Here is a 27287-nt window from a genome sequence, read left to right on the forward strand (position 1 = left end):
GAAGTTTGAGTTTGTGTGCTTACTAGCAACCACTTTCAACATTTCTGCAAAGCTAGAGAAGGTATCTTCTAATTTAAATTTCTTTAAGAATTATCTATTGTGTAATATACTGTCAACAGGAGGTCAGTTTTAAAGGAATACTACTGATAGCCTGAAAGACTGTGGAAAAGAAATTCTTTTTCCCCTTACACACTGATAGTTCTTATATTTGCATTCCTGCAATTCTTATATTAAAAAACATTGGATTAGCAGCAAGAGAGTTGAAAATGGCAGAAGTTGGGAATGACTGCTATTTCTTTTTTAATTCCACATGCATAAAGGTAAATATTGTACAACTTATGGTACATATTCCACATGCTTATGCTTTTTAGTAGAATGAGGGAAAATATGGCAACAGTTTATTTGCATGGCTGAGTCAAAATTTACTATTTTCCCACAAAATATTGTACATACCTAAAATATGAAGTAAAACCTTATCATGTATTTTTGATATGTTGAGTTTCTCTGAGGAAATCTGGTAATATTTAAAATTATCTGAAACTATCCTTCTATATGCCAGTTACAAGCCTATGGCTTTTTAATCCTCATGTGGTAATTTTGCCTATATTATGGCTCCTTGAAACTTCGAATTACCAATATTGAAGCATATGATATTTTGGTTAATGTGATTCCAGTCATATAAATTCAAATAGTTAAATTCAGGTTCACTATCAAACTCAGTTTAATAAATCTAATTGATTCCCTATTTCGGAATTTATTAATGAAATTACTGAATTTTCCTTTGTCAAAGTAATAGTAAATAATTAATATCATGGAAAAAGGCAAAAAATAATACAAATTGGCCAAACAAGAATTCAAGGTTACAAAGTTAAAATGGGGAAAAATGTCTAAGTGATTTGGATTAGTGGATCTCAATGAAGCCAAATAGATGTAGAAATTCAATGTTTGGAGCTTCATGTTCATGTCAGAATGATTCCAGTGAAAGACATGCTATGTCTGGTTTGAAGCATTTCATCTCTGCTAGGACAACGGAGTAGAGTCAGCCTCTTAGACTGTAAGAATTAGATCCACTTCTGTTACCTGTTACCTTAAGATTAAACCCTGGGATGATGATAAATAAGAGAATTTATGTTCCATGTGGGCAGAGAGTTTTGTCTGTTTCACTGCTATATCCTCAAATTCTAAGTTATCAATAAATGATTAAATGAAAAAAGTAAAAATAATAATAGCAATCACATTACCGTATCTACCATAATTTTTACAACAATCTGTGAGAAGGGCATTTTATTCCCTTTTTACAGGTGAGGAAACTGAGGCACAGAGAATGAGTAATGGATTGATTTTGTGATTATGGGCAAAATAGAGTCAGGCATTCAAATACTGGTTTATCTGGTTTCTGCCTGCTCTCCAGGTCTATGAGATCTACAGAGCCACCTTAAAAGGGAGAGAGAGTGAAGACAGTAAGAAGGTGGGAAAAAAAATAAGGAACAACCCTGAAACCTGTCAAAAAAGGGATGAGCTTAATAGGATATGTTTACTTTTATTCTATGTCACCTACCCTCTGCCAAAAAAGACAATGACCCGCAATTTTCCCAGCTGTTGATTTATGTGTAAAAGATATAAGAAAAAAATAGCAGCCCATTCAAATAATCCACATCTGCTTTTGTTGAGATATAATGATGTAAATTTATAAATATATATGTGTGTATAGCTTAGCACAATGTGCTAAATATTTTAAATTTCACAATAAAATAAAGTTTAAACTCCGTTCACTTTCCCTCTATAAGCACACTTAACAGTATGTTCCTAATCTGAGTGAGAAAAGTTATCTAATAAAAGTTATGATTAATAGAGATCATCTCCACAATTAGAATATGGATGATGACTTAAAAATAATTTTGGCTTTCATAAGGAAAATTAGATCCCTCTGTCATTAGATTGTGATCAAGGGTATCACTGACCTTTTACATATTTATCCTTAGCCATATGGATTAACTCTTAACACGATGGAGAATTTTATCAGTGACTTATGGAATGTACTATTTAATTATTAGATTATTTTATCAGTCTCACTAAAATTAGACTACTTTGCTAAAATTTAGGCTTGATGGTCTTGGATTTGTAGTATTTTTTAATTTTAATTTGACCTCATATTTTATTTAGTTGATTAGTAATCTGTTGTTAAACACTGACATTCATACATTGAGTTTTCTACACTGTTTACTTTTTCCTTCTAGGGTTCCCAGTGCCGATTCCGACACTGCGAAGAGGCTCTTGGCAGTGACACAGTGTGTGCATTATGGAGAGAGGGAAAATGTTTAGATCCACTTTGCAGATTTAGACACATGGAAATGCAGGTAGAATTATTCAACATTATCATGTTTGTTAAAAGCATCTCCCTCCGATAAGATTGAACTCTGTACTCTTACAACACAATAGAAAAGAAATTATTCTTTCCTCCAATGACTTAATTTTAGGCATTTTACACTTTGCTCAACTTAAATTCCTAAAAAAATGGGCAAATGTGTTGGAGGAGTACCCATTGCATCTTTTAAATAACAGAGCTTGGAAATGAAGCCTAGGGCCACACACAACCCTAAACCAGCAGTTACAATAGTTTTTGTCATGTTGTGTGGTAGCACACTGTATTTGTTGTGATTGTGGCATCTCATCATTACATTTGCCTCCCATCCTTTATCTAGCAAAACTGCAGTATTTCATGCTTCTGGGAAACTCAACCTCTCGGTTGTGTGAAGATCAGTTGTATCTTTTATCACAGCAAACCTCGAAATATCAATGGATTATTTTTGCCACCAAGTAGCAGTGAGTATATTTTTTGAATAACATGGTTATACCGTATTATAATCTGATGTTGGAATAGCAACATAGAATGACACGTTAAATAAAGTATAGCAAGGTGAGTAATACAGTTTAATAGCCAGTGGATGATTTAGGATGGTTTATATCAAGAATTATGAGAATGAGCCATCAAGGAGCTAACCAAATGGAATGACCAGAGTTAGTTAAATTTTCTCTGACTGTGTTTCTAAAGTGGACTTTATTCATGTGAAAAGTGAGATGACTCCTGCCCTCACTGGATAGAGGGGAGCTGTCTCAGCAATTCATCATATGACTGGAGCAAAGCTGGGAGGTTCTGGCCTCACCGCTGCTCCCCGTAAATGTGCAGAAACCTCTGCTACATGGGAGAGCAAGGGCATGCTCTAGTTTTCATGCTTCTGCTTCTAGAAGAGCAGCTAGATGTGTGGTTCTTCCTAAGACTTCATTTGTGGGAAGATGCAATCCCATTGTTGCTAAATAAGTGGCACCCTTGAAACCAACTAAATGCTACTGAGACTCTACTGCGTGGTGAACCTTAAACTAAGTTATGGGAAAGGGGTATGGAAGACACCATGTCCTAGGACAGTAAGTGGCAGGAACTTTGAAAAGCTGGGAGAGTCAGGTTTCTCTGATGCTGTAGCCGCTTCCCTCTCCTGCTCTGGCCACCGTTATTTCTTATAATGGAATTATTCTAGAAATGAGCTTATCAGTCCTTTGTATTTGAAAATTTGGCTTCAGATAATCCTTGGCAAATGAATGATTAAAAACCATGTCTCTTTGTTATAGTCTTCTGGAAAATGCTGTTCTCAGAGCATTCTTCATACATGTAATACCTGGATCAATGTTTTTCTTCACTAGCCTGTAAACATAATAAGGATGGGGCTCATGGCTAGTTTCCCTACCAATGCTTAGCACACTGTCTAGAGCCCAGATGCTCAGTAAAACTGAATGTTTGGATAGATGGATAGGCGGTATGGATAGAAGGTAGGAGGAGAAGGGGATGACAGAGATGAGATGGTTGGATGTTATCAACAACTCGATGGACATGAGCTTGAGCAAGCTCCAGGAGTTGGTGATGGACAGGGAAGCCTGGTGTGCTGCAGTCTATGGGGTCGCAAAGAATTGGACATGACTGAGTGACTGAACTGAACTGATAGATGTATAGATGACTACTGAAGGTAACCTACTGGGATGAAAGTTATTACACCTACTAAGTGGTTAACTTGGCCCCATTGTTTAACATCTAGTGTGATTTTATTTCATTAAGAACATTGTATTAAATCCTCTCTATATAGTGTACTAGCCTACTTCCTAATGGTCTATGGGTAAAATTGCTATCTTTCAAACTAATTATTTCAGTACTAGAGGAAAGACTGCATCTCTGAGGGCAAAGGAAAGGTAGGATGTCTGTGGAACAAATAGTGGGCTCCCCACTGTAAGGCATGTCCTCGGCTAAGTTCTCTAGGGACACATTTCATTATTCTCATATATTAGGCATAGAATCTGGGGGTCAAAAATAGATTCTGGCTTTACTGGAAGTCTCAATTTCAACACATGTCAAAACTGCTCCTGACTCTTGGAATAAGCTTTCCCCTCTCTTGACAGGGTCAAACCAGACCCATGCACTGATTTTGGAAGGACCAAATCCTTCCCCTAGCCACTCTAGAAATCATCATGAGAGGAGATAAGCTCTGCTTTCTCTTTGCCACTTCCCTATCATTTTCTCAGATATATTTCTTCACTACATCTATTGTTTGTCTGACTTCTCTCTATAGAATGAAAATTCAGTAAGAATAGGAATCTTTGTTAGCTGATAAATTCCAACCACCAAACATAGAAACATAGTATTACCTTTCACATAGTGGCCACTTCTATTCCAGGAAGTCCTGAAAAGTATTTATTCATGTTAAGAAGGTAACTATTTTTTCTCTGCCCAGGCACATTTCTGTGCTTTAGGAAAGAGGATTCAATTCCCAGGCTGTAGGAAACTGCTACGCTGGAGAAGGAAATGGCAGTCTTCTTGCCTGGAGAATCTCAAGGACAGAAGCCTGGCAGGCCACAGTCCATGGGGTTGCAAGAGTCACACACGACTTAGTGACTGAACCACCACCACAGAAAACTCCTAAGCTCATTTGCATTATGTATTGAACTACTGCATCATCTATTCATTCTAAGAATATTTCAATACCTCAGAAGTTATAATGTGATCTTTTGTAGACCTAATATTTCCTAAAATATTTCCAGAAACATCTACCTACCAAGGTTCATATTAACCAAAACCAGGAAAATAAATCATCTCACCTTAGACAAAAATTAAATTACAAAGTTATAACTTTATTAAAATTTACCTTTATGTTTCAGTGGGTACATGTGATTGACAGATTCAGGGTAGGATTGTGACAGGGTTTTTTTGGGCAGCAAAATATAACTATTGTTTCATACATGGCATTGGGTAATTCATGTGTAAGTTTGTATCCCGTTAAAATAAGATAAAACCTAGGTATTTAAATGGGTAAACTGTGAAAATTACTAAGGCTTCTGATCAAGGAATTGAGACCCATCATGTGGTCCATATTAAGTAGGTGATGCTATCTAAGCAATCTATCTAAGTTACCAGCTGTGTTCTTCCAGAATGAGGTGTTTGCCAAAAGCAATTTTCCATTAGTTAATTTGCCATTGTCTGTTATCTTTAAGGACCAAGTTCAATTATCAGGAGTCTGACATTTTTTTGTCTGGACGTGTAAAACTGCCAGTTAGTCTTCTTGCAATTTAAACTTTAATCTGCTAACAAATTAAAAAAAGGTCTTGGACTCTTTTGAAAAAAGATTTCATTTAAATGTTGTTAAACCAGACATTTTCAAAGGCGGCCTAATCCCTCTGGTTATCATCTCTAAGTTTAGAAGCAAATAGCTGTTAAAACCAAATGATAGTGCTAAGAAAAACATAGCTCAGTTAATGTTTGCTCTAATTGTAAGAATTTGCTAGGCATTTCTGAGTACATTTTGCATTTTCTTTGTGAGCTTGATGGATTCCTGTTCTTTCTCCCATGGTACACAGTAGAGGTTAGTGTACCCAATTGAAGTTTTCCTCTTGAGAAGCTCCTTAAATTTTGCTAAGGGACAATTTATTCAAAACAGAGGAGCTCAAACATTGAAGCAAATGCTCATATCCTTGGGAATTTGCCATGTTATTCTAAAATGCATACCTGAAAGGATAATTTGATTTTTATTTATTCTGAGTCACTGTCTTGGAGATGCCTTGGACAACTGACTATTTGACCACATTAAATGAATCCTGGGTCAGCTCACTTTACAAGGTCTTGCCTAAATGAATATGTGTACATGACCTTTTCATTATGTCTTAAAAAACCATTGTCTAATGTTTTTGAAATAATTTAACAAACACCTTGACTTGAATATATGAATCAGTAAAACACAGACTAGTTTTGTGTGTGTGTGTGTGGATAAGACACAGAGTAAGACAACTGTTAATAGTTATAAGAGGAAAAACTGTTCAATGAACACCCAACCATGTACTCGTCACCAGGATTCACCAATTTATCAATTTATTTTCTCTTTTCCCTCTATTGTACTTACATATACACACAAAATGTACAAACATATATTTCTGTCCTTGTTTTTGAGCCATTTGAATGTTAGTTGCAAATATCATGACACTTTATCCCTAAATGCATTGACATAGATCTCTTATGTTTAACAACACTCTCAGATATAACCATGGGCTTCTGAAGCGGCGCTAGTCCCACCTACCAATGAAGAGACACAGGTTCAATCCCTGGGTTGGAAAGATCCCCTGGAATAGGAAATGGCAACCTGCTCCATTATTTTTGCTGGAAAAATCCATGAACAGAGGAGTCTGATGGGCGATGGTCCATGGGGCCACAAAGAGTTGATTGCAACTGAGCACACATATACCTAACCACACTACACAGCCATCACACACAGAATCTTTACTCATATATCCCACTGTTACTGAAAATAATTTAGTATTTGTCATTTATTGAGGTTATTTTTAGCCTTTGGTAAGTACAGACCTTGATCTTGTGAACATTAAATCAAAATAGACCACAAAGACCTAAATATGAGCTAAAATTATAAAATTCTTACAAGAAACTATAGACTACTCAAACAATTCTTAGTTATGGCACCAAAAGAAAAAAAAACAAGCAGTAAAAAAATTAATTGGATTTCATCAAATTAGAACTTTTTGTGTTTCAAAGAATATCATCAAGAAAGTAAAAGTATAACCCTCAAAATGAGAGAAAATATATGCAAATCATATATCCAGAATATATGAAGAACTCTTGCAGCTCAGTAATACAAAGACAATTCCATTACAAAATGGGGAAAGAATCTGAATATACATTTTTCAAAGATACAAAAATGGCTAAAAGATATATACATCTGAATGCAGAGTTCCAAAGAATAGCAAGGAGAGTTAAGAAAGCCTTCCTCAGTGATCAATGCAAAGAAATAAAGAAAAACAATAGACTTGGAAAGACTAGAGATCTCTTCAAGAAAATTAGAGACACTAAGGGAACATTTCATGCAAAGATGAGCACAATAAAGGACACAAATGGTATGGACCTAACAGAAGCAGAAGATACTAAGAAGAGGTGGTAAAAATACATGGAAGAACTATACGAAAAAGATCTTAAACCCAGATAACCACGATGGTGTGATTGCTCACCTATAGCCAGACAGCCTGGAATGTGAAGTCAAGTGAGCCTTAGGAAACATCACTACAAACAAAGCTAGTGGAGGTGATGGAATTCCAATTGAGCTATTTAAAATCCTAAAAGATGATGCTATGAAAGTGCTATACTCAATATGCCAGCAAATTTGGAAAACTCAGCAGTGGCCACAGGACTGGAAAAGGTCAGTTTTCATTCCAACCCCAAGAAAGGCAATACCAAAGAATGTTCATACTCCTGCACAATTGTACTCATCTCACATGCTAGCAAAGTAATATTCAACATTTCCAAGCTAGGGTTCAACAGTACTTGAACCGAGAACTTCCAGATGTTCAAGCTGGATTTAGAAAAGGCAGAGGAACCAGAGATCAAATTGCCAATATCCACTGGATCATAGAAAAAGCAAGAGAATTCCAGAAAAACACCTACTTCTGCTTCATTGACTAAACTAAAGCCTTTGACTGTGTGGATCACAACAAACTGTGGAAAATTCTTCAAGAGATGGGAATGCCAGACTACCTTACCTGCCTCCTGAGAAATCTGTATTCAGGTCAAGAAGCAACAGTTAGAACTGGACATGGGACAACAGACTGGTTCCAAATTGGGAAAGGAGTACATCAAAGCTGTATATTTTCACCTTGCTTATTTAACTTACATGCAGAGTACATCATGCGAAATGCCAGGCTGGATGAAGCACAAGCTGGGATCAAGATTTCCAGGAGAAATATCAATAACTTAAGATATGCCAATGACATCACCCTTATGGAAGAAAGGGAAGAAGAACTAAAGAGCCTCTTGATGAAAGTGAAAGAGGAGAGTGAAAAAGCTGGCTTAAAACTCAACATTGAAAAAGCTTCAAGATCATGACATCTAGTCCCATCACTTCATGGCAAATAGATGGGAAAAAAGTGGAAACAGTGACAGACTTTATTTTCTTTGGCTCCAAAATCACTGCAGATGGTGACTGCAGCCTTGAAAGTAAGACACTTGCTCCTTGGAAAAAAAGCTATGACTAACCTAGACAGCATACTAAAAAGCAGAGACATTATTTTATTGACAAAGATCAGTCTAGTCAAAGCTATGGTTTTCCAGTAGTTATATATGAATGAGAGAGTTGGACCATAAAGAAAGCTGAGCACTGAAGAATTGATGCTTTTGAATGTGGTGTTGGAGAAGACTCTTGAGAGTCCCTTGGACAGCAAGGAGATCAAACCAGACAATTCTAAAAGAAATCAATCCTGAATGTTCACTGGAAGGACCAATGCTGATGCTGAAACTCCAATACTTTGGCCATCTGATGTGAAGAACTGATTCACTGGAAAAGACCCTGATGCTGGGAAAGATTGAAGGCAGGAGGAGAAGGGACAACAGACGATGAGATGGTTGGATGGCATCACCAACTCGATGGACAGGAGTTTGAGTAATCTTGGAGTTGGTGCTGGACAGGGAAGCCTGGCATGGTACAGTCCATGGGGTCACAAGGAGTTGGGCACAACTGTGCAACTGAACTGAATAAGCTCATGAAAAGATGCTCATTGTAACTAAGCAGTTCAGTTCAGTTCAGTCGCTCAGTCTTGTGTGTCCAACTCTTTGCTACCCCATGAATTGCAGCACGCCAGGCCTCCCTGTCTATCACCAACTCCTGGAGTTTACACAAATCCATGTCCATAGAGTCGGTGATGCCATCCAGCCATCTCATCCTCTGTCGTCCCCTCCTCCTGCCCCCAATCCCTTGCAGCATCAGGGTCTTTTCCAATGAGTCAGCTCTTCGCATGAGGTGGCCAAAGTATTGGAGTTTCAACGTCAACATCAGTCCTTCCAATGAACACCTAGGACTGATCTCCCTTTAGGATGGACTGGTTGAATCTTCTTGCATTCCAAGGGGCTCTCAAGAGTCTTCTCCAACACCACAGTTCAAAAGCATCATCAAACCATGAGGTATCACTCATATGTACTCAGATGGTTTAATCAAGTAGATAATAAGAAGAGTTGACAAGAATGTGGAGAAATTGGAATCTTGATACATTTCAGATAGGAATGTAAATGATGAAATTTTGGAAAACAGTTTGGCAGTTCCTCTAAAGAGTAAACATAGAATCACTATGTGTGCATATGCAAGTTGCTTCAGTCATTTGCAGCTCTTCCTGACCCTAAGGATTGTAGCCCACCAGGCTCCCCTATCCATGAGATTCTCCAGGCAAGAATACTGGAGTGGGTTTCTGTGCCCTCCTCCAGGGGATCTTCCCGACCCAGGGATCGAACCCATGTCTCTTACGTCACCTGAATTGGCAGGTGGGTTCTTTGCTGCTAGAGCCACCTAGGAAGCCCCCAGAATCACCACATGTCCTACTTACTCACTTCTAAGTATATATACAAGAAATGTGAAAATATATGTCCTCACGAAACTTGTACAACAATAAATATTCATACTAACATTATTTAAAACAACTAAAAAAGTGGAAATAAACCAAGTGTCCATCATTTGATGAATGGAAAAATTGTGGTATATGCACACAGTGAAATATTACTTGACTATTAAAAAACACTGTGATGGGACTTCCTTGGTGGTCCAGTGGCTGAGACTCAGCACCCTCAATCCAGGGGACCCAGGTTTAATCCTTGGTCGGGGAACTAGATCCCATATGCTGCAACTAAAGATCCCTCGTGCTGTAACAAAGAGCCAGTGCAGCCAAATAAATAAATATTTTAAAAGCACAACACTATGGTAAGTTGAAGAAGTCATGTACAAAGGATCACATACTGTATGATTTCATTTATATATCTAGAATAGGCAAATCCATAGACATAGAAAGTATTAAAAAAAAAAAAAAAAAGAAAGTATACTAGTGCTTGCATGGCTGGGAACATCGGGCAGACATGAACAGTAACTGCTAATAGGTATGGGTTTCTTTTTTGAGGTGGTCAGATATCCTAAAATTGATCATGGTGATATTGCACACCTCTATGAATATACTAAAAAACCATTTAAATGTGTGAATTTTATAGTATGTGAATCTCAAGAAAGCTTTTAAAAAATGGGACTAACATTTACTAACATTTGAATGTTCAGTGAAGCTTTTCTTTGCAGCTAATGACAAGTCTTGGGAATAGGTATTTAGAATAGCAGAAAAGTTCTGTTTAAAGCCATCTTTTTCCTTCAGAATTTCTTACTGTGCTCTCTTTTCATTGATGCCACCAAACTTTTCTTCAAGAATGACATATTCTTTAACATGAGTCTAGAAATGGAGGAAGCAAAAATTGTCAATAAAAATTCTTAACTACCAGCATACTCTATCATGAATGTGAATTCAGACCATTCCAGTCTAAACCCCAATAGCACTTTTGTTAATGCCATGTGTTTTTGTTTCCTGTTACTGCCGTAACACATTACCCCTAACCAAGTGGCTTCAACAACTCAATTTTATTAGCTTATAATTTAGGAATTCGATGAAATCTCTCTGAATTAAAATTAAGGTGTCTCCAGGGCTGCATTCCTTCTGGAGATTCTGAGGGAGAACCTGTTTACTTACCTTTTCCCGTTTCTAGAGGTCTTCATTATTTCTTGGTTCATGTCCCCCTTCCTCCATGTTCAGAATCAGTAATGGGTAGTCAAGTCCTTCTGACACTGCATTACTCTGACCTAGCTTCCACTGTCACACCTCTTTCCTGGCTCTCTTCCTCTGCAACTCTCTTCTACTTCCAAAGGACCACTTGAATAATCAAGGATAATTTGCTAATCTTGAGGTCAGCTGATTAGCTGTCTTAATTCCTCCTTCTTGTATAATCTAGTGTATACACAGGTTTCAACGATTAAAACTTGAACATCTTTGGGAGGCCATTATTCTGCCTATTACAACATGATTTTCTAGAAATGTGTATAAATCAAGGTAATGGAAAAAGCCTTATGGGTTCCTGGTGATTTGATTAATCACTAACAGAGGATTTCTCTTTTGGGCAGTGTGCTATAGAAAATTTTGGCATGAGTAAAGGGTGGTTGTTCAGTTGCTAAGTCATGTCCAACTCTTTGTGACCCCAAACACTGCAGCATGCCAGGCTTTCCTGTCCACTTTCATTTTGTAAAGTAGAGAAAAGGCTATTATGCACTGAGGCCTGTTCTCAGGCAAACTAATTAGGTGAAATAGATGTGGAAATTAAGAATTTGGAATACAATTGATTGTTTTCAGGGCTTCCCTGGTGGCTCAGATGGTAAAGAATCTGCCTGCAGTGTGGGAGACCTGGGTTCGATCCCTGGGTCAAGAAGATCCCCTGGAGAAGGGAAAGGCTACCCACTCCAGTATCCTTGCCTGGAATATTCTGTGGACAGAGGAGCCTGGCAGGCTTTCAAATTATTGTGATGGCAAACCCGCTAAAAGGCTTCCCATGACCCTGGACCCCAGATAGATGATCCTTGATTTGGGGTGTGGTTTCCAGACTTGACTGATTTTGCAATTATCTGAGACATTTGAAAAATAGCATCAGATTTCTAGGCTTTAATCTTGACCTTCAGAATCAGAAGTTTGGAAAACAGAGACAGAAAAGATGATTTGAATAATTTCTTTAGTTGATTCAGATATTTAGCCAGATTTGATAACCATTGGCTTGAAAAATAAAGGGACTCGAATAAGTAATGATCAAAGATATATGTGTTCACTAGCTTTTTCTATCATTTGCTGGTTAGTTTTGAAGGTTACAGAACACTGAAATATAACCTAGAGCTTTGTTCAACCTGACCAACGTGTAGCCAACAGAGAAATCTGAAGGTATTATTCTCACTTCCAAGTCATCAACCCCCAACCACAGAAAACTAGAACCTCTGGATTTTTTCCTCTTTTAAACATGTATACTCTGACATTATAAGCTATGTCTTATATGAGTTTACCTTTGTTAAATTGTCATAATGTGATTAAGTTATTCTTATCCCATAGATGTAATGGAAGAATACAGTAATGCTTGTGATCACTTTGTGTTTATACCAAAATATGATATATACCATTGTGGTTATAATTACTATCTAGTCTGTGAATTAGCACATTTTCGACAGCAAAATGCTGATTTTTATAAGTTAGTTTAATAACCTTTCTAGAAATGAGATGTCTTTTAACAAAATATGCAGTTAATCAAGAGGACAATAGTTAATCATTGAACATGTGCCAAAATGTATATCTTGAAGACTAAAATGTTGTATTTTTCTCTATAGATATCACACTACAGAAAGACACTCAGGAAGGAATTCCACCCCCAACCCAGAGTCAGGAACCTCTAAAACCTCAGGAGAATATATCACGACCTATTCACCATCCCTTAGTTTTAAAAACTAACTTTGAGGAAGAGGAGGAGGAAGAAGGTGAACAAAATGGTGAGTAAACCTTTTCTCACATTTATAGTGCACATTCAAAAACCTCATGATATTTTCTACATACTCGTTTAACTTTTAGAAGTTTATAACTAATATATAAGGCAGATTCTGGTGAGAAAATAGCTTTAATTTTATTAAATATATTAAATTCATCATGTTCTAATTTGTTCTATGTCTACACATATATTTATGATTGTTTGGATTGAAAGTTTTTTGTTGTATGATGGCTAGGAGACAGATCTCATGTTTAAATATGCACGGTTGCTTGTAGGTATACTAATAACATGTTTTATTTGTGTATAATTTAACATTGGTAATATGATTTATATAATTATAAAAATTTATATATAACAACATCATCTGTTTATATATAACAACACTGACATACATAAGTGTCAGTCTGTCTGTCTCACATTTAATCCTTGAAGTTATAGAGATCAATAGAGTAGTTTGTAATGTGTAAAGCATTATCATCTGCATTATCCCAGTAATCCTTGCCAGAATAAAGAAGATTAGAACCCAGGTCTCTTACACTGTAGTCCATCTTATTCCTCCCATATCACCACAGCACTGCAGTACCAATAAGTATGTACAAACAAGATAAACATCCAGAAAAATAAGCTCTAAGTCTGTCTCTGCCCTGGAATTTGTCCTTCTATGGAGACTCAGAATGTGGGCACATTGAAAAGACTGAAATATTACTTTTTTTTTTTTTTCCTGTAGCTATCTTACTAGAGAAAGATACTTAATAGGGAATTCCACCCCTGATCCAGAGTCAGAAACACCTGAAACCTCAGGAGGATATATTACAACCCACTCACCATCCTTTAATTTTAAAACTAACTTTGAGAAAGAATAGGAAAAAGGAGATGTGTCATTTTCTGCTGTTTAGCTCTATGTCTCCCACACCAACATCCTCTTTCTCCAGACAAACATAATCTCAAATGTGAATCTATATGGCCAGTCTCTCATCTCAAAACACATAATGTACAGACATTTTTCTCTTGACTGATTCTTTCTAAAACATAAAATATAGCAATAAGAAACATTTGTTAGTACACAAATTATTGACTTTAAATGTTTTTAAAACAGTAATCCATTTATGAGGACAATGTGTGGGATTTTTCATTCTGGTTTATAAATTTTCAGATTATTTGGCTTTGGGACAATTTAATTTAAAAAAAATATATCCTATAGATGCTTCTAGTTTATGGACAAAGACTCCTGAAGAAATTGAAGAAAAAAGAGCAATAAAGGAGATGTGTTATAAATCTGGTAAGAAATGAAACATTTGTGCATTTTCTAATATTTGATGTGAGAAGTACACTAACCATTGATTTTCTTGTGGGAGATTAGGTGAATACTACCGAGTTCACACTCCTTCAGATATTTCATCATCTAAAAGCATAGCCTCTATAGTGGAAAAAGAGATAGAAAAGTCTTTGGAAAGTGGCAGTGAATTGCAAGAAGGTAAGGAATGAAAAGGAAGCTTTTCAAGGTGGTGAATGAGAGATACTTGATGTGATAGGCTGTAAATTATTTAGTTAAGTGTGCACTGGAGTCAAATGATAAATAATACATCAGAATTGAGAGTAAGAAGGAAGTGATTTTATTGAATGACCTAAATTTAATATGAAAAGCTGCTATTAATGTAATTATATTTTCCCAGAGGAACCACAGAATGAATAGACTCCATAAACACCTGGTGACACTACATAGCCCATGCAGTAATTCTGTAAATAATTCGGTTTTACCACTTCATTTGTCTATGAAAGCAAATCTCCCTATAAAACAAGTGTAAATTTTTCTTTAGAATGGACAACTTAGCCCTGGAAGGACAAAAGGGAGGTCACGGAATAACGTTAGTGGCAGAACAAGGGTACATTTGTTCATTGAATGAGTGCTTCCTGTGTACCAGCCAATTTCAAGGGCAACACAGGTGAATAATTATAAGACTGTGCCTTTTATGGATCTTATGTTCTGGTGAATCTGACTTTTCTGTTGGTGAATGTTTTGCTCTTGAAGGCAAGATAAAAAGAACATTATTTTCTGAATATAAGACAAGGAACTCAGAGAAAAATCCATGGATGCCATGGGTTTAAGTAGTTTTCTTGCCTCTGGGATGAGCTTAAAAAATAAAAAAAGCTTTATAGCAGTAAGCAAAATCAGAATTCTTTCCTCCTCTTAGATACCAAAAAGATAGTTGGAAAAGGTTCCCAGGATCAAGATGAATATAAGATCAAGAGTAGAATGTGTGTCTTGCAAGTATGTGTGGCAAACCATTTAAACATATATGGCAGTAGGTGGCAGCAACATACTGTCAAATGGTAGAACAGTCGAAAAACCCAAGCTGATAGGTGGGAGCCTCCAGTGAAGGACAGATAGTCCGAATTACACAGACAAGGGCTTCCCCGGCGGCGCCAGTGGTAAAGAAGCTGCCGGCCAATGCAGGGTACGCAGGAGACATGAGTTTGATCCCTGGGTAGGGAAGATCCCCTGGAGAAGCAAATGACACAGACAAGAAAAACAAAACAAGGACAAACATGTTAGCAATGAGTATTAAAAATGTCAGATATAAAGACAATAATATGCATTTCACTTTATATTATGGTTTTAAAAAGCTTTTTATTTTTAAATAATTCCAGTTAAATCATGAACCCTCTTTACCCAGATGTCCCCAAATGTTAGCACTTTACACATTTGATTTTTCATTCCCTTTCTTCTCTCTCTCAATATACACATTGTTGTTATTTTTTTTTCAAATTGTTTGAGAGTAAGTTGCAGGCTTACGTAACTCTCACACCAATGTAGTATAAATACCAATATCAGAAAATTACTAGTGATATAATATTATTTACAAACTTAAAAAAAATTCACCAATTGTGCCATCAATGTTCTTTATACTAAAATGAAGTCTCCCTGATTTAGAATCCAGTTCAGAATCACAAGTTGTATCAGATTATCATAGCTCTTTTATTCTCCTTTTAATATTTTATTTTAGGAGAAAATTATCTGGAAATGTATAAAGAAAATGGAGAGACTTTAATTATCAGTATAATTAGCATTTTTCAATCAGTAGTAGATCCTAATACATTTTACTCAGTTTATTCATGGTGAGTAGATAAAAACAAAAGAAATATTATAAAATTCATTATATGTCAAGCACATCAACTAAATTATACATATACTATAGCATTAGATTGCTTACATTTTTAAACTGCCACTTGTTACATTACCCACATAAAAAACTAAACTTGCCTTCTGCTTTCCTGATAATTATAAATTGGCTTAAAATGTATATAATTATAAATTTATTGTCATCAAATCATTGGACAAACAATACTGCCATTAACTTTTAGATTCTTTACTATCATCATAGATTCTATCAGAAACTTAGGTAAGCACCTAATGGTTTCTGGAGTGATTTTTTTTTTTTTTTTTTTTAATTTCTAGGGGATGGTCTGACAGTTCCAACAAAATTCAGCCTATTTGAAAGTCAAGGTGAAATAAAAGCATCATTGGATAGGAAACCAAGGACTGACATTGCTGCTTTTGAAAATGGAGGTTGGTTAATTTATTACTGATTTATTACTGAGTATATCACCATATAATAAATAATAATAAATAATTCTGAGTTTTTTCTCTCATAAGCAACTTGTTTCATCAATGTCTCTGACATTTTATCACTGACTTTGGATAAGCTCCTTGAGGCCAGGAATTGTGTAGAATCAATTGCTCTCTGCAGTAGAATTCCTGGCACATGCAGTACACTTTGTAAAGATTTGTGGAATAAATGGCTTTATGTTTAAACAATTGAACAATTACATGTATAGAGACATTGTTTATAAAATGTACAGGTGACTGGAAGCTAATATGCTGGAACAGTGAGTCAAATGTAACAAGGTAAATGCAAACTGTGATAAACATAACCTCTTGCAGTTAAATTCAAGACATAACTGGTAAGCTTTCTTCAAGTGGGGAAAGACTTGATATGATACAGACTGTGAGGGAAAAATAAATGCTTTTGTTGGCCACAAAGTTTCAAAATGATTAAGTAACTTGTGTCAGCTACCAGATAGCTAAGGTAAACTTACATTGCTTTATTAGGAGTACTATAGAAAAATAATTAAAATATTCAGCAGACTATCTGACATATAGAAAGATGCTGTATAAATGTCATCTATTATTGTACTAGTTCCAGTGATATCTGTACAGGGCAGTCCATACTTGAGAATCATTTTTAAACAAGGTTACTTGAAAACAAGTATTCTAGTTAAGAAACAGAAACTTGTATGGTGAAGATCTGAAATTAAGTATTTAAGTAAATTTTAAAGCAACTGTGGATATTTATCCTGGAAAATAGATCTTTAGGGATTATAAAAACTGCTTTCATATACCTGAGGATATTATATGGAAAGCAATTATATTTATTGAGTATCTCTAAGGTGTGGTAAAGATTGTTAGATGGAAAATTGTGTTGACTGAATTTTCTTATAATTACCTGTAAGTGTACATATTGAATATTCATATACATGTATATTAATCAAAGCATATATGATATGTATAGAGATGGCAATAGTATCACTGAGAAGTATTTAAATAGTGTTTTAGAGGAGGAGTATGCTGTATTGAAGGATAGCTTTGTACAATTTTCTGCCATTGTTGCCACTGACAGTAAGTTATTGTCCTAGGAGGTGACTGCTACATTCCACAGAGAATCATATTTCTTGGAGTAGATGAAAATGAAGCTTTAACTGAAGAGAAAGAAAGCACCATATCAAAATGTTCAAATGCTAAAGGTAGTGAGCCAGTCTCTATTTTGATCCATTTGTGATTTGTATAGATAAGTTCAAAACCTAAAATTTGATTGTGTTATATAGTTGTAGAAACCAATACAAGAGGCAAGGTAATAAATGAAAACATACACCAAAATAGACTGGATGGGAGCCAGGATCCCTCAGTATCCAGTCCTGGCTCTATGACTAATTATTTGCCTGTGGAGCTTTATCTTTCTTAGCTTCAGTTTCCTTATGGGAAAAACTGGCCTGTTGGACTACCCAATTGCTGAGAGTCTTGCTAGCTCTAAAGTTGTTGATTCTCATCAATGGTAATATCCAGTCCTCTTTAGTTTTTTTTTTTTTCCCCAGCTTCTAATATTCGGTATGATTGAATTTTCTTAGAAAGCTTTTGTGACGATATATATACTGAGAAGAGTACTAATCTCATGCTGACTTCCCTCTTTAGGATTATTACTAACTGTAGTCTGAGAATAATCCAGAGATATGTTAATAAACTACATTCGCTATAGTTTTATGCTGCCTCTACCTTGCTAAGAATCCCCCAGCTGGGACCTCGGCTGGGAAGCTGTCTAAGCCACAGACAGGATAGCTGTCCTGTAATTAGAGGACTTCGTGTATTTTCCATATAAGTGTTAACCAATTTTACCTACTGTCTTCTCCACCATTAAATAAATATTCTCAAAGACAGGGAAAGACACTTGTGATCGAACTCTTCCTATGGAAAATGATATGTATATCTCTTTTCCTCTCTTTTTTTCAGTCTATCAAAAAACACACCTCTAACTATACAAATAACGGTAGCCATCATTCACATATGGTTGTTTACATTAATTTAATCAAAGTTAAATAAAATTTAAAAATTCAGTTTTTCAGTTGCACTGGCCATATTGTTTGTGCTCAGTATTCACATGTGACCAGTGGCTATCATTTCAGATGGCACAGATTTAGAATGTTTCCATTATTGTAGAAAACTCTGTTGGATTGTTCTGCTCCCAAGCTTAGAACAAGTGAAGTGTTTTACAGATATTTCTTCATCCTTGGTTTAAATTGGCACACTTAGAACTTCCCAGATGGTCCAGTGGCTAAGACTCCATGCTCCCAATGCAGGAGGCTTGGGTTTAATCCCTGGTCAGGGAACTAGATCCCATGTGCTGCTACTAAGACCAGGCCAGCCAAATAAATAAATGAAATCAGTAATTTTTTTTAATTGGCACATTTGATATAAAATTAATAACCATTTTTATTAAAAAATTTGTATGGAAGTATTAAAAATATTGCCACAAATATATATTTACCTATTGAAGATAATGGCTGTATTTCAAATTTTTTATTTTTTGATACTGACAGATTTGGAGGACTCAATGTGCTAACTAGGGAATTTCAATGGTGGGTTCTAGAAATTAATATGCATATATATTTTTAAAAGAGGTATGCCCATCATATAATGCTTGCAAAGTGAAATACCAACAGAAATACTTCTTTTTTTTTCTTTTTTTACTAATACTGACATTTTATTTTCTTAATTTGCTTTAAAAGATAACAAGGACAGCCCTCATCCAAAGCGTTCCCTAACTACCCGACTAGTACCTACAACGCATGTATTAAATGCTACTGAGAATATCAGTATGAAGTGCAGAGAGGACCTTTCTTCAAGTGAGACATTAGCTCTATCACTTTTTGGCCTTAGATATATTTGTCTTATGGATTTGTTTTGCTTATTTGAAATAGAATTTTTTAAAAGAAAGAAAAAAGGGTGGTTTGAAAATTATTCAGGATTAAGAATTAAAGACACAATAGTCTTCTACTAACTCTGACAATGAATTGTGATGTAGGTCATAGTAAATTAAAATACTTTCCCATTAGTTTAATTTAGATATTAAAATGGATAGTATAATACTATGTTCTTAGAAGATTCATTAGTATGACATTTTAAATTTAACCTGTGGTAGGATTCATTGACAGATTTTTTTTTGTATTATCTTTCAGATTATTTTTCTTGATTTCACTTCTTGCCATTTAGTACTCTAAGCCTCTTCTCTTGATACAATCAAGACTCATGAATCTTCTTTCCCTCCCTCCTTCCTTCCTTCCTTCCTTTTCCTTATTTCATTTATTGAACCCCTGTAATATTCTTCAACCCCAGCTGGGCAACGGGAACCATGATGGTTTACCTCAGAGGAGCTTAGTTCAGTGATACTTGTGAAAAATATAGTTTCCAAATTCTAGGAAGGGGAGCATGAGAATAAGGATGGAGCATGATGTTTGGAGAGGAGGTAGTGAATCACGGGTTCACTGAAGGCTTCCTGCTTAAGCTGAAGATGAGAGCTAGGGCAAAGAGAGATATATCAGCTCACTATAGAGAGCTAATGTAATCTACATAGTGATTTTGATGTTCATTTTTACTCTGGAGAAATGTACCTTAGAAATTCTTGGAAAATTGAGCCTACATATAAAATTTTCCATGTAAAAACAAGCAAGCAAGAAGTGAATAATTTAGTAATATTAGCACTTACAAATTTTGCTTATTGAGTCTTGTTTCACCAAACTATCCATGACCCCAAATTAGAACAATAAGGTAATAGTCACTAAAAGTATTTTACACTAATCCAACTTCTTAAGAAGTAGTAGTTTTGGCTTAAAAAGTAAAGAAAGATTTATGTTCACAATGACAATTCTAAAACTCCTAAAAATAACATTATAGTGAGATATATAATTATATTTGGATTGTAATTTTATGTTCTTTTCAAAGGATCCATGTATTCCTTTGGAGGAAAAGCATTTTTCCTCCAAAGGAATGTTACTTATTGAAAGTTTTCTCATCAATCAATTTGATGAGAAAAATCAAGATAGAATTTTTTTGGTATTTAAAAATAAATCACCCTTTGTTCTAGAAAGTAAAGTATTAGGATGGTACATTTTTTTCCCCCTTGCTTGACATGTGAATGCACAGATATGTAATTATCACCTACAGTAATTTTTCACATGAAAGCATCTTAAAAACTGTAAAAATTTGTATCTTCTTTAAGTGAATGATGTCCATCCAGTGAAGAAGCCTCATTTTAAAGGTGTGAAAAAAAGAAAATGGATGTATGATGAACCAAAGAACTTTCCTGGCCCAGGGATGCGGAGAGGTAAAGTGTCTATGTATTTGGTATTCCTGAATTATAATTTGAAAATAGATTAAATAATATTTTCTAGGCGACAAGTCACTATCATGCACCATGTTATTTGAGATGTCAATTCCTATAAAGTTCTTTTAGCTTACATTATTTTCCATCATGCTATTAAACATTTAAAGTACAATGCATTAATTACAGGTGTGAAACCAGCTGGCTTTATCCCTTGTTCCCTTTCCCCTTTCCTGTATTACAGCAGTGCAGACTTCAAATCCCAAAAGTAAAATGAGTTACCATCGGAATAATAAAAACAAAAATTCTGAGAATGCGTCCTGTATCCACGTTCAGAGAGATGCTGTCAGAACTGTCTCACTGAACGCACCTCCCCACGGCAGGCCTTCGCACGGGTCCTACATTAAAGCTGATGTTAACAAGGAACCCAAATTCAACCTCTGTTCAGGTGAGGTTCTACACTTACATAGGCTTTTTACTCACGTCTGTGATTTGCGTCCCTGTGGAATGTCCAGGTGGTCCAGCTAATCTTAGCTGCTCCCCACCCGCTTCTCTTTCCAGGCCCTCACCACCATAACATCTTAGAAAACAGGTGAGAGGATTTCTGTCCGTGTGCAGGAGTACGCATGATTTAAAGGATATTGGAGAGAACGTGTTAGGTGCAGGTGGCTTGCCACTGACCCTCTTAGAGTTTTGTCTCAGAGCACTGCCCTTTGTTCCCCTGATGGCTTTATTTCACTCTTGAGGATTGTTTTGGAATGGTTGACATTTCTTGTTCCACCAACTGCATTGTTCTATTATCACTTTCTGGCTAGTGCCTTGGTTTTTCTTTAGGCCTTCATGATTCCTTTCTGAAAAGGTTAGTTTGGGGGTTAACTGCAGTATTTTTGACAACCTCTCATCTCTCCCACCCATGTCCAGATTGCTTTTAAATCATTTCATCATGTAATAGGCCAGGTCCTAGTGTAAGTGTCAGGAAGTACAAGGCCTTGAGGGAAGAGGGAACTAGGTTTCTTTTTTTATCCTTGTCTCAGATGAATTTGGTTCTTTTAAAGCTGGGTTTTGGTTTTCTCAATCTAACAAAAGGCCACTCAATTCCCTGTGATTTTGTTTGTATTTGCCTATTTTTGCCTCTAGTCAGTGGAGTTCTGATTGTTGTATACTTTTTGAAGCATAAGTAAAAAACTCTGTGTCTCTCTTTGGTCCTCCTTTTACAATTTACATAGAAGCTAGTTTTTAAATTACTTTTCTTCTGTTTGTTTTAGAATAGAATCATGTATGGATTTATATACATGATTATTTATATTTACTGCTGTTGTTGTTGTTTAGTCGCTAAATCATGTCCACCTCTTTTTGCGACCCCATGGACTGTAGCCTGCCAAGTTCCTCTGTCCATGGGATTTCCCAGGCAAGAATAAAGCCCTTTACTTCTATTATCATTTTATTATTATTTTACTGTGAGTGGACATTTGTGAAGAATACAGTGACTACTGGACAGTTAGATGCCATTGTCTAGAGTTGTATTTAGGGGGCCTTGGACCTTCCTTTCTTCCTTTCCTTCTCTCCTTCCTTTCTTTAGCTCTGCAAATATTAGCAGAATTATATGTAAAATCACAGCAAGGCCAGACAATGAAATATTTTGATCACGTACATATATTATACTTTTCTCTAGCGTAGCCTCGTGGGAGCAATTCTTATTTGAGGAACTGAACAGCCAATTAAGAGATGTGTAACCATGGTCATTGATAACTTAAATGGTCTTAATAAGCTCACTTGTATCCCTGATGCCTTACCCTTGAAATGGTAAAATGAATTACATAGAGACTAGCTTCACCTCTGAGATAATAACTTTGAAATATGCCTGGAATATGATTTTAACATTATAAAATATTTAATTCCTGTTTCCTTTTTCTCTCAGATAAATATATATCAACGTCATATAATGGTTCAACCTGGCGAAAAAGAATTCCTTTTTCAAAAACGTATTCAAAAAATGAAAAGATATATACAGGTAAACATATACTAGTGGTTTTAATGTATCATATAACTCTAAAATGAATGACAAGTGTTAAGCTCAAGGAACATATTTTAGAAAATTTTCATGATATATATGATTATAATTCTTGGAGTTTAGCAGAGATCTCATCTACTAGCAATTTTTTTAGCCTTTTATTTATTTATTTAATTGGAGGATAATTGCTTTACAATTGTGTTGTTTTAATTTTAGCTTTTTTTAAATTGGGTTTTTCTTTGCTTATTTTTATCAGAAATCTTTTGATATATTTCTCTCCTTAGCCAGAAGCATAGTAGTTTCAGCAACTATATAATCTGTTAAGATGCATTCTTTGTTGAACTACAAAGCAATATATAAGACCATATTCTGACACAAAATATTAAAGCCCTGTTATATCCTGGATAGTGAATACATAATGGCTAGTGCAGGCTGACGGGGCACCTAAGTTGTAGTTTCCAGCCTGAGAGGTTCAAAGTGACTGTGGTCTCTTTTGTGCTATTTGCCCTGGGAGGGTGTAGGGATTCTGGGGACCTCCCGAGGGTAAAAGTTTATAGCGGCTCCAACCTCGGGTTCCAGATGTGGTTCTTTTACTAAAAAGCTTGGTGTCTTACCCTAGCTTATTCTGAGGCTGGCTCAGTAGGTTTGGAAGATCACACAGGACAAACTGGTTTCGGTCACTTCTTAGAAACCTGAAACTTTGCAGAAAAACTCCTAGGTAGAGAGTTCCTACCTAAATCAGTAGCCTAGAACTTTCAGAATCATCTGAAATTCATAAAATCTTATACAAGAGATTCCCAGAGAAATCAGAACACATCCAGACTAGAAACTGTACACTTCCCAAAATAAGGAGCCAGGATCTTCTAAAGCAGTATTTCCCTATAAACTCCACTACAACTGTGATGCAGTATGTAGACTTGTATATATATTTACAGGTCTCCCCTAGTGGCTCAGACAGTAAAAATAAATCTGCCTGCAGTACAGGAGACCTGGGTTCAATCCCTGGGTTGGGAAGACCCCCTGGCAAAGGCAATGGCAACCCACTCCAGTATTCTTGCCTGGAAAATTCCATGGATGGAGGACACTGGCATGCTGCAGTCCATGGGGTCACAAAGAGTTGGACGTGACTGAGCAACTAACACTTTCATGTATATTTACACTGGAGTCAATCACTTTTCTTTTTTTCCCATCTCTTCATCATATGTTACTACAACAGAATGCTACTGCAGTGCTGTTTGTTTATATTTCATCTTAAGTTCACGTGGGCTGCACTTAATTTTGTGAGGAAAGAGGTGAAAAGTCAGTGAAAATCCTAAATAAAACTACCAATTGTTAAGCCACGTCTTTTTCTCCCATGACTTACTTGTGGGTGGGATGTTTCCACCCCTGTCCCAGTGACAGCTCCTGTATCCCAACAGCCTTCTCTTACATAGTTAAACATGAATCACCAAAGGTTTGGGAGCAAAGAGGGGTCACTTCAGAATATGAAACACGTACCATCCCTGTATGTGACAGGGGAATGCAAGCTAACAAAACTGCTTTATTCTTTCAATTTTGGAGAGTGTGGAGGAAGGTATGCGAAACAGACGGCAAGAGAACAGAAACTTTGTGGAGCCAATTTACTCAGCACTAGTCATCTCCTCATCTTCCACCACCTCCAGCTCTGCCGGGGCCCAAGGGTAGAAAAGTCAAAGACAGAATTTCCCTTGAATTTTTAAGAATTGGCGTATAAAGAGGACCTGCAGTGCACTTCTCAGATGCAACCTAGGGGGAAAAACTTCGGAGAGAATTTCTCAATGCCCTCTGGTGATGTGGTTGTGGGGAGGGTAAACCCGTCTAATGCTAGAGGGCTGGAGACAGAGTCTCTTGAGGCTGCCAAGCTCCAAGGTTGCTTGGGAGGGCATCACATATTCCTGTGAGTTTCAAGCAAGAGTGAGTTTCTGGGAGAGAGGATCCGTGGATGTACAGAGAGTCTCGTGGCTGGGACTGAAGGGAGAGCATCAGAAAGATGCTTTTGTGGTTGGGTTCTCTTCCAGGGGAGGACTCAGCTGGAACCACAGCAGATTTCCAGGGAGGTGATTAGAAACCAGGCCATCACTCACTGATCAAACCCTTGTTGCTTGAAGTATGGCCTGAGGGCCACCAGCAATGACTTGGGAGCTTGTTAGAAACACGGAATCTCCATCTCAGACTTACTGAATCAGTATCTGCCTTTTAACAAGATTCCCCAGGTGATTAGGATACACATTAAAGTTTGAGAAACCTTAGACTATGTTATCTGGGCACTGCTCCCCAGCATAGGACCCAGACCTTGTTGAAACCCAAGATTGTTGAGATGACATTCTTTTCCTAACTGTCACACACGTGTGCTAAGTCACCTCAGTCGTGTCTGACTCTTTGCAAGCCCATGGACTGTAGCCCGCCAGGCTCTTCTGTCCATGGGGATTCTCTAGGCAAGAATACTAGAGTGGGTTGCCATGCCCTCCTCTTGGGGGGGTCTTCCCAACCCAGGGATTGAACCCAAATCTCTTATGTTTCCTGCACTGACTGGGCAGGTTCTTTACCATTAGCACAACCTGGGAAGCCCAGTCCCAACTCTAGAAATTAGGATAAACAGCAGGAAGGTAAGGGAGGGGAAAAAAAAAACAAAACCCAACCCTGGGAAAGAATTTCAAATTTGAATGTGATTGAAAGATACATGTGAAGTAACTAAGGAACCACTGAATTGGACTAAGTTTATAGGCAAAGGACTAGATAAATTTTCGACATCAGGCAGAATGGGAATTTAGAGTCGAGAAATTAAGTAGGCTTCTAACAAAATGAAGTTAGTTTTCTTAGTTGCCTAAGGTTTGGCTGGGAAATGTGTAACCCCTGAACACTTCCCCTTTCCAGTTGCTGTTTTCCCCGGAATAGGGAGAGAAAGGTTAGTTTGTGTCTTCTCCCCCGCACTTCCTGCTAGGGCACAGTGGGGAGGTTGCAGCATTCCCCAGTGGACAGATGGACTGTGGAGAGAGGAGGCAGAAAACAGAAGCTGCCTAGTCTGTTCCTCTGAGGAGTATCTGAGCGCCAAGGCCAAAGAAGTGTAAATGGGTGAGAGGAGCCCTTTGGGAAAATGTTTTTGGACGCTATGAGGATAATGCAAGAGGAGAGGAAAATGTGTCTGTGAGAATCTAGGAAAGGAGCTGAAGGCAATTAGAGATGTCATTGTCAACCTTCCCTTGAGGTCACATGTCCCTTACGATAGGGATATAGCTGGTTGACTGGAGGTGCCTGTCTGCACAGAAGGGAACATTCATTCTCTTCATTCTGGGTGCCCCATGGTGCAGCCTTCTGTATAGTATTATTTCTATTCCTTTCTATCCTCCCCTTCATCTAAATTCAAATCACAGCAAGCTTTGGAAAGAAGTGGAATTAATTTGAATGGCGTTCTGCAATTTTATGAATTAAAACAAGCTTAGTTTTTGTTTTAAGATTTATGGGACGTAATTAACAAAAGAAATGCAAAATGTTTGTACCCTGAAGAATGCTGAAAAACAGAATAACTGAAATATGTTTTGTGTTTTATTATTAGAGCCAAGAAGAAACGGGAGCAAGTAAACCTGGAGGTTGAGAGAAGAGAAAAATGAGAAAAGAGAAAAGTGCCAGAAATCATCTGATTTATAATCAAAAATGAAAATTCGAATGAGATACTCAAGTACTCCATACTATATACTGGATAGCCAAAGATGATAAAATGCAAATTCTGAAAATAAGATGCAGGAAGTACATTGTGCTCTTTCAAAACTGATAAAAATGCAAATTACAAACAGCTGCCTGTGTATTTGTATAGGTCTGGAATTCATTCAATGCATTGCCACAAACATTTAATAAAATTTAAAAGTTTGACAATTAAGATCATTCTTTAATTGTAAACTAAGTTAGATTGCACAGATTGAGGAGTAAAATTGTGCTTTTGGTCTCTGTTTTGCAATATTCTTTAAGGAAGAAACCTCACATTTTCTTTCTTTACCTAAATTTTAACTGGGCCCTCTGTGATAGTTACAGATAAAATGTAAACAAATTCAGTGAAGTCCCAGGGTTACAGTGTGGTGATGAGTATGAGAGGAATTCTGATAGATATACATTTCGATCTGTTGTAGAAAGAGACAAAGTCTGGCTTATCATTCTGGGTCATTGCTGAACAGTGTCTTTTAATTGGCAGCTACAAAATCTACCTGCTGGAATGTGCTACATTCAGAACTGAAAAACAAATATTTTCCTACCATGAAAACAAAAGTTATTTGATCATACTGGAGAAAAGGACTCATAAAAGAAAAAAAGTGAATTAATGACAGAGTATCCCAAAAGTCTGAGTGAGCTTTTAAGGTTTCAGAAACTCAAGAAGTATAAATGCTTATGAATGTAAGAGAGAGACATCATTTGAAAACTTATTTCCATTTCT

The 27287-nt window shown here is 36.6% G+C and overlaps 1 protein-coding gene across 1 annotated transcript; it reads left to right on the forward strand.

Annotated features, from left to right (window-relative positions):
• C25H12orf50 (chromosome 25 C12orf50 homolog) lies at positions 1-26738 on the forward strand. The gene is made up of 13 exons (XM_043446983.1): positions 1-61; positions 2238-2357; positions 2703-2823; positions 12750-12908; positions 14106-14183; positions 14265-14378; positions 16362-16472; positions 17600-17707; positions 19244-19360; positions 20734-20838; positions 21080-21283; positions 22754-22846; positions 26418-26738. Exons 2-13 carry the CDS (start codon positions 2346-2348, stop codon positions 26441-26443), a joined length of 1248 nt encoding a protein of 415 aa, XP_043302918.1. The 5' UTR covers positions 1-61; positions 2238-2345; the 3' UTR covers positions 26444-26738.
• Positions 26739-27287: the final 549 nt, after the last annotated feature.

The sequence above is a fragment of the Cervus canadensis genome, chromosome 25 (assembly GCF_019320065.1).
Source record: "Cervus canadensis isolate Bull #8, Minnesota chromosome 25, ASM1932006v1, whole genome shotgun sequence".
Lineage (NCBI taxonomy): Eukaryota > Metazoa > Chordata > Mammalia > Artiodactyla > Cervidae > Cervus > Cervus canadensis.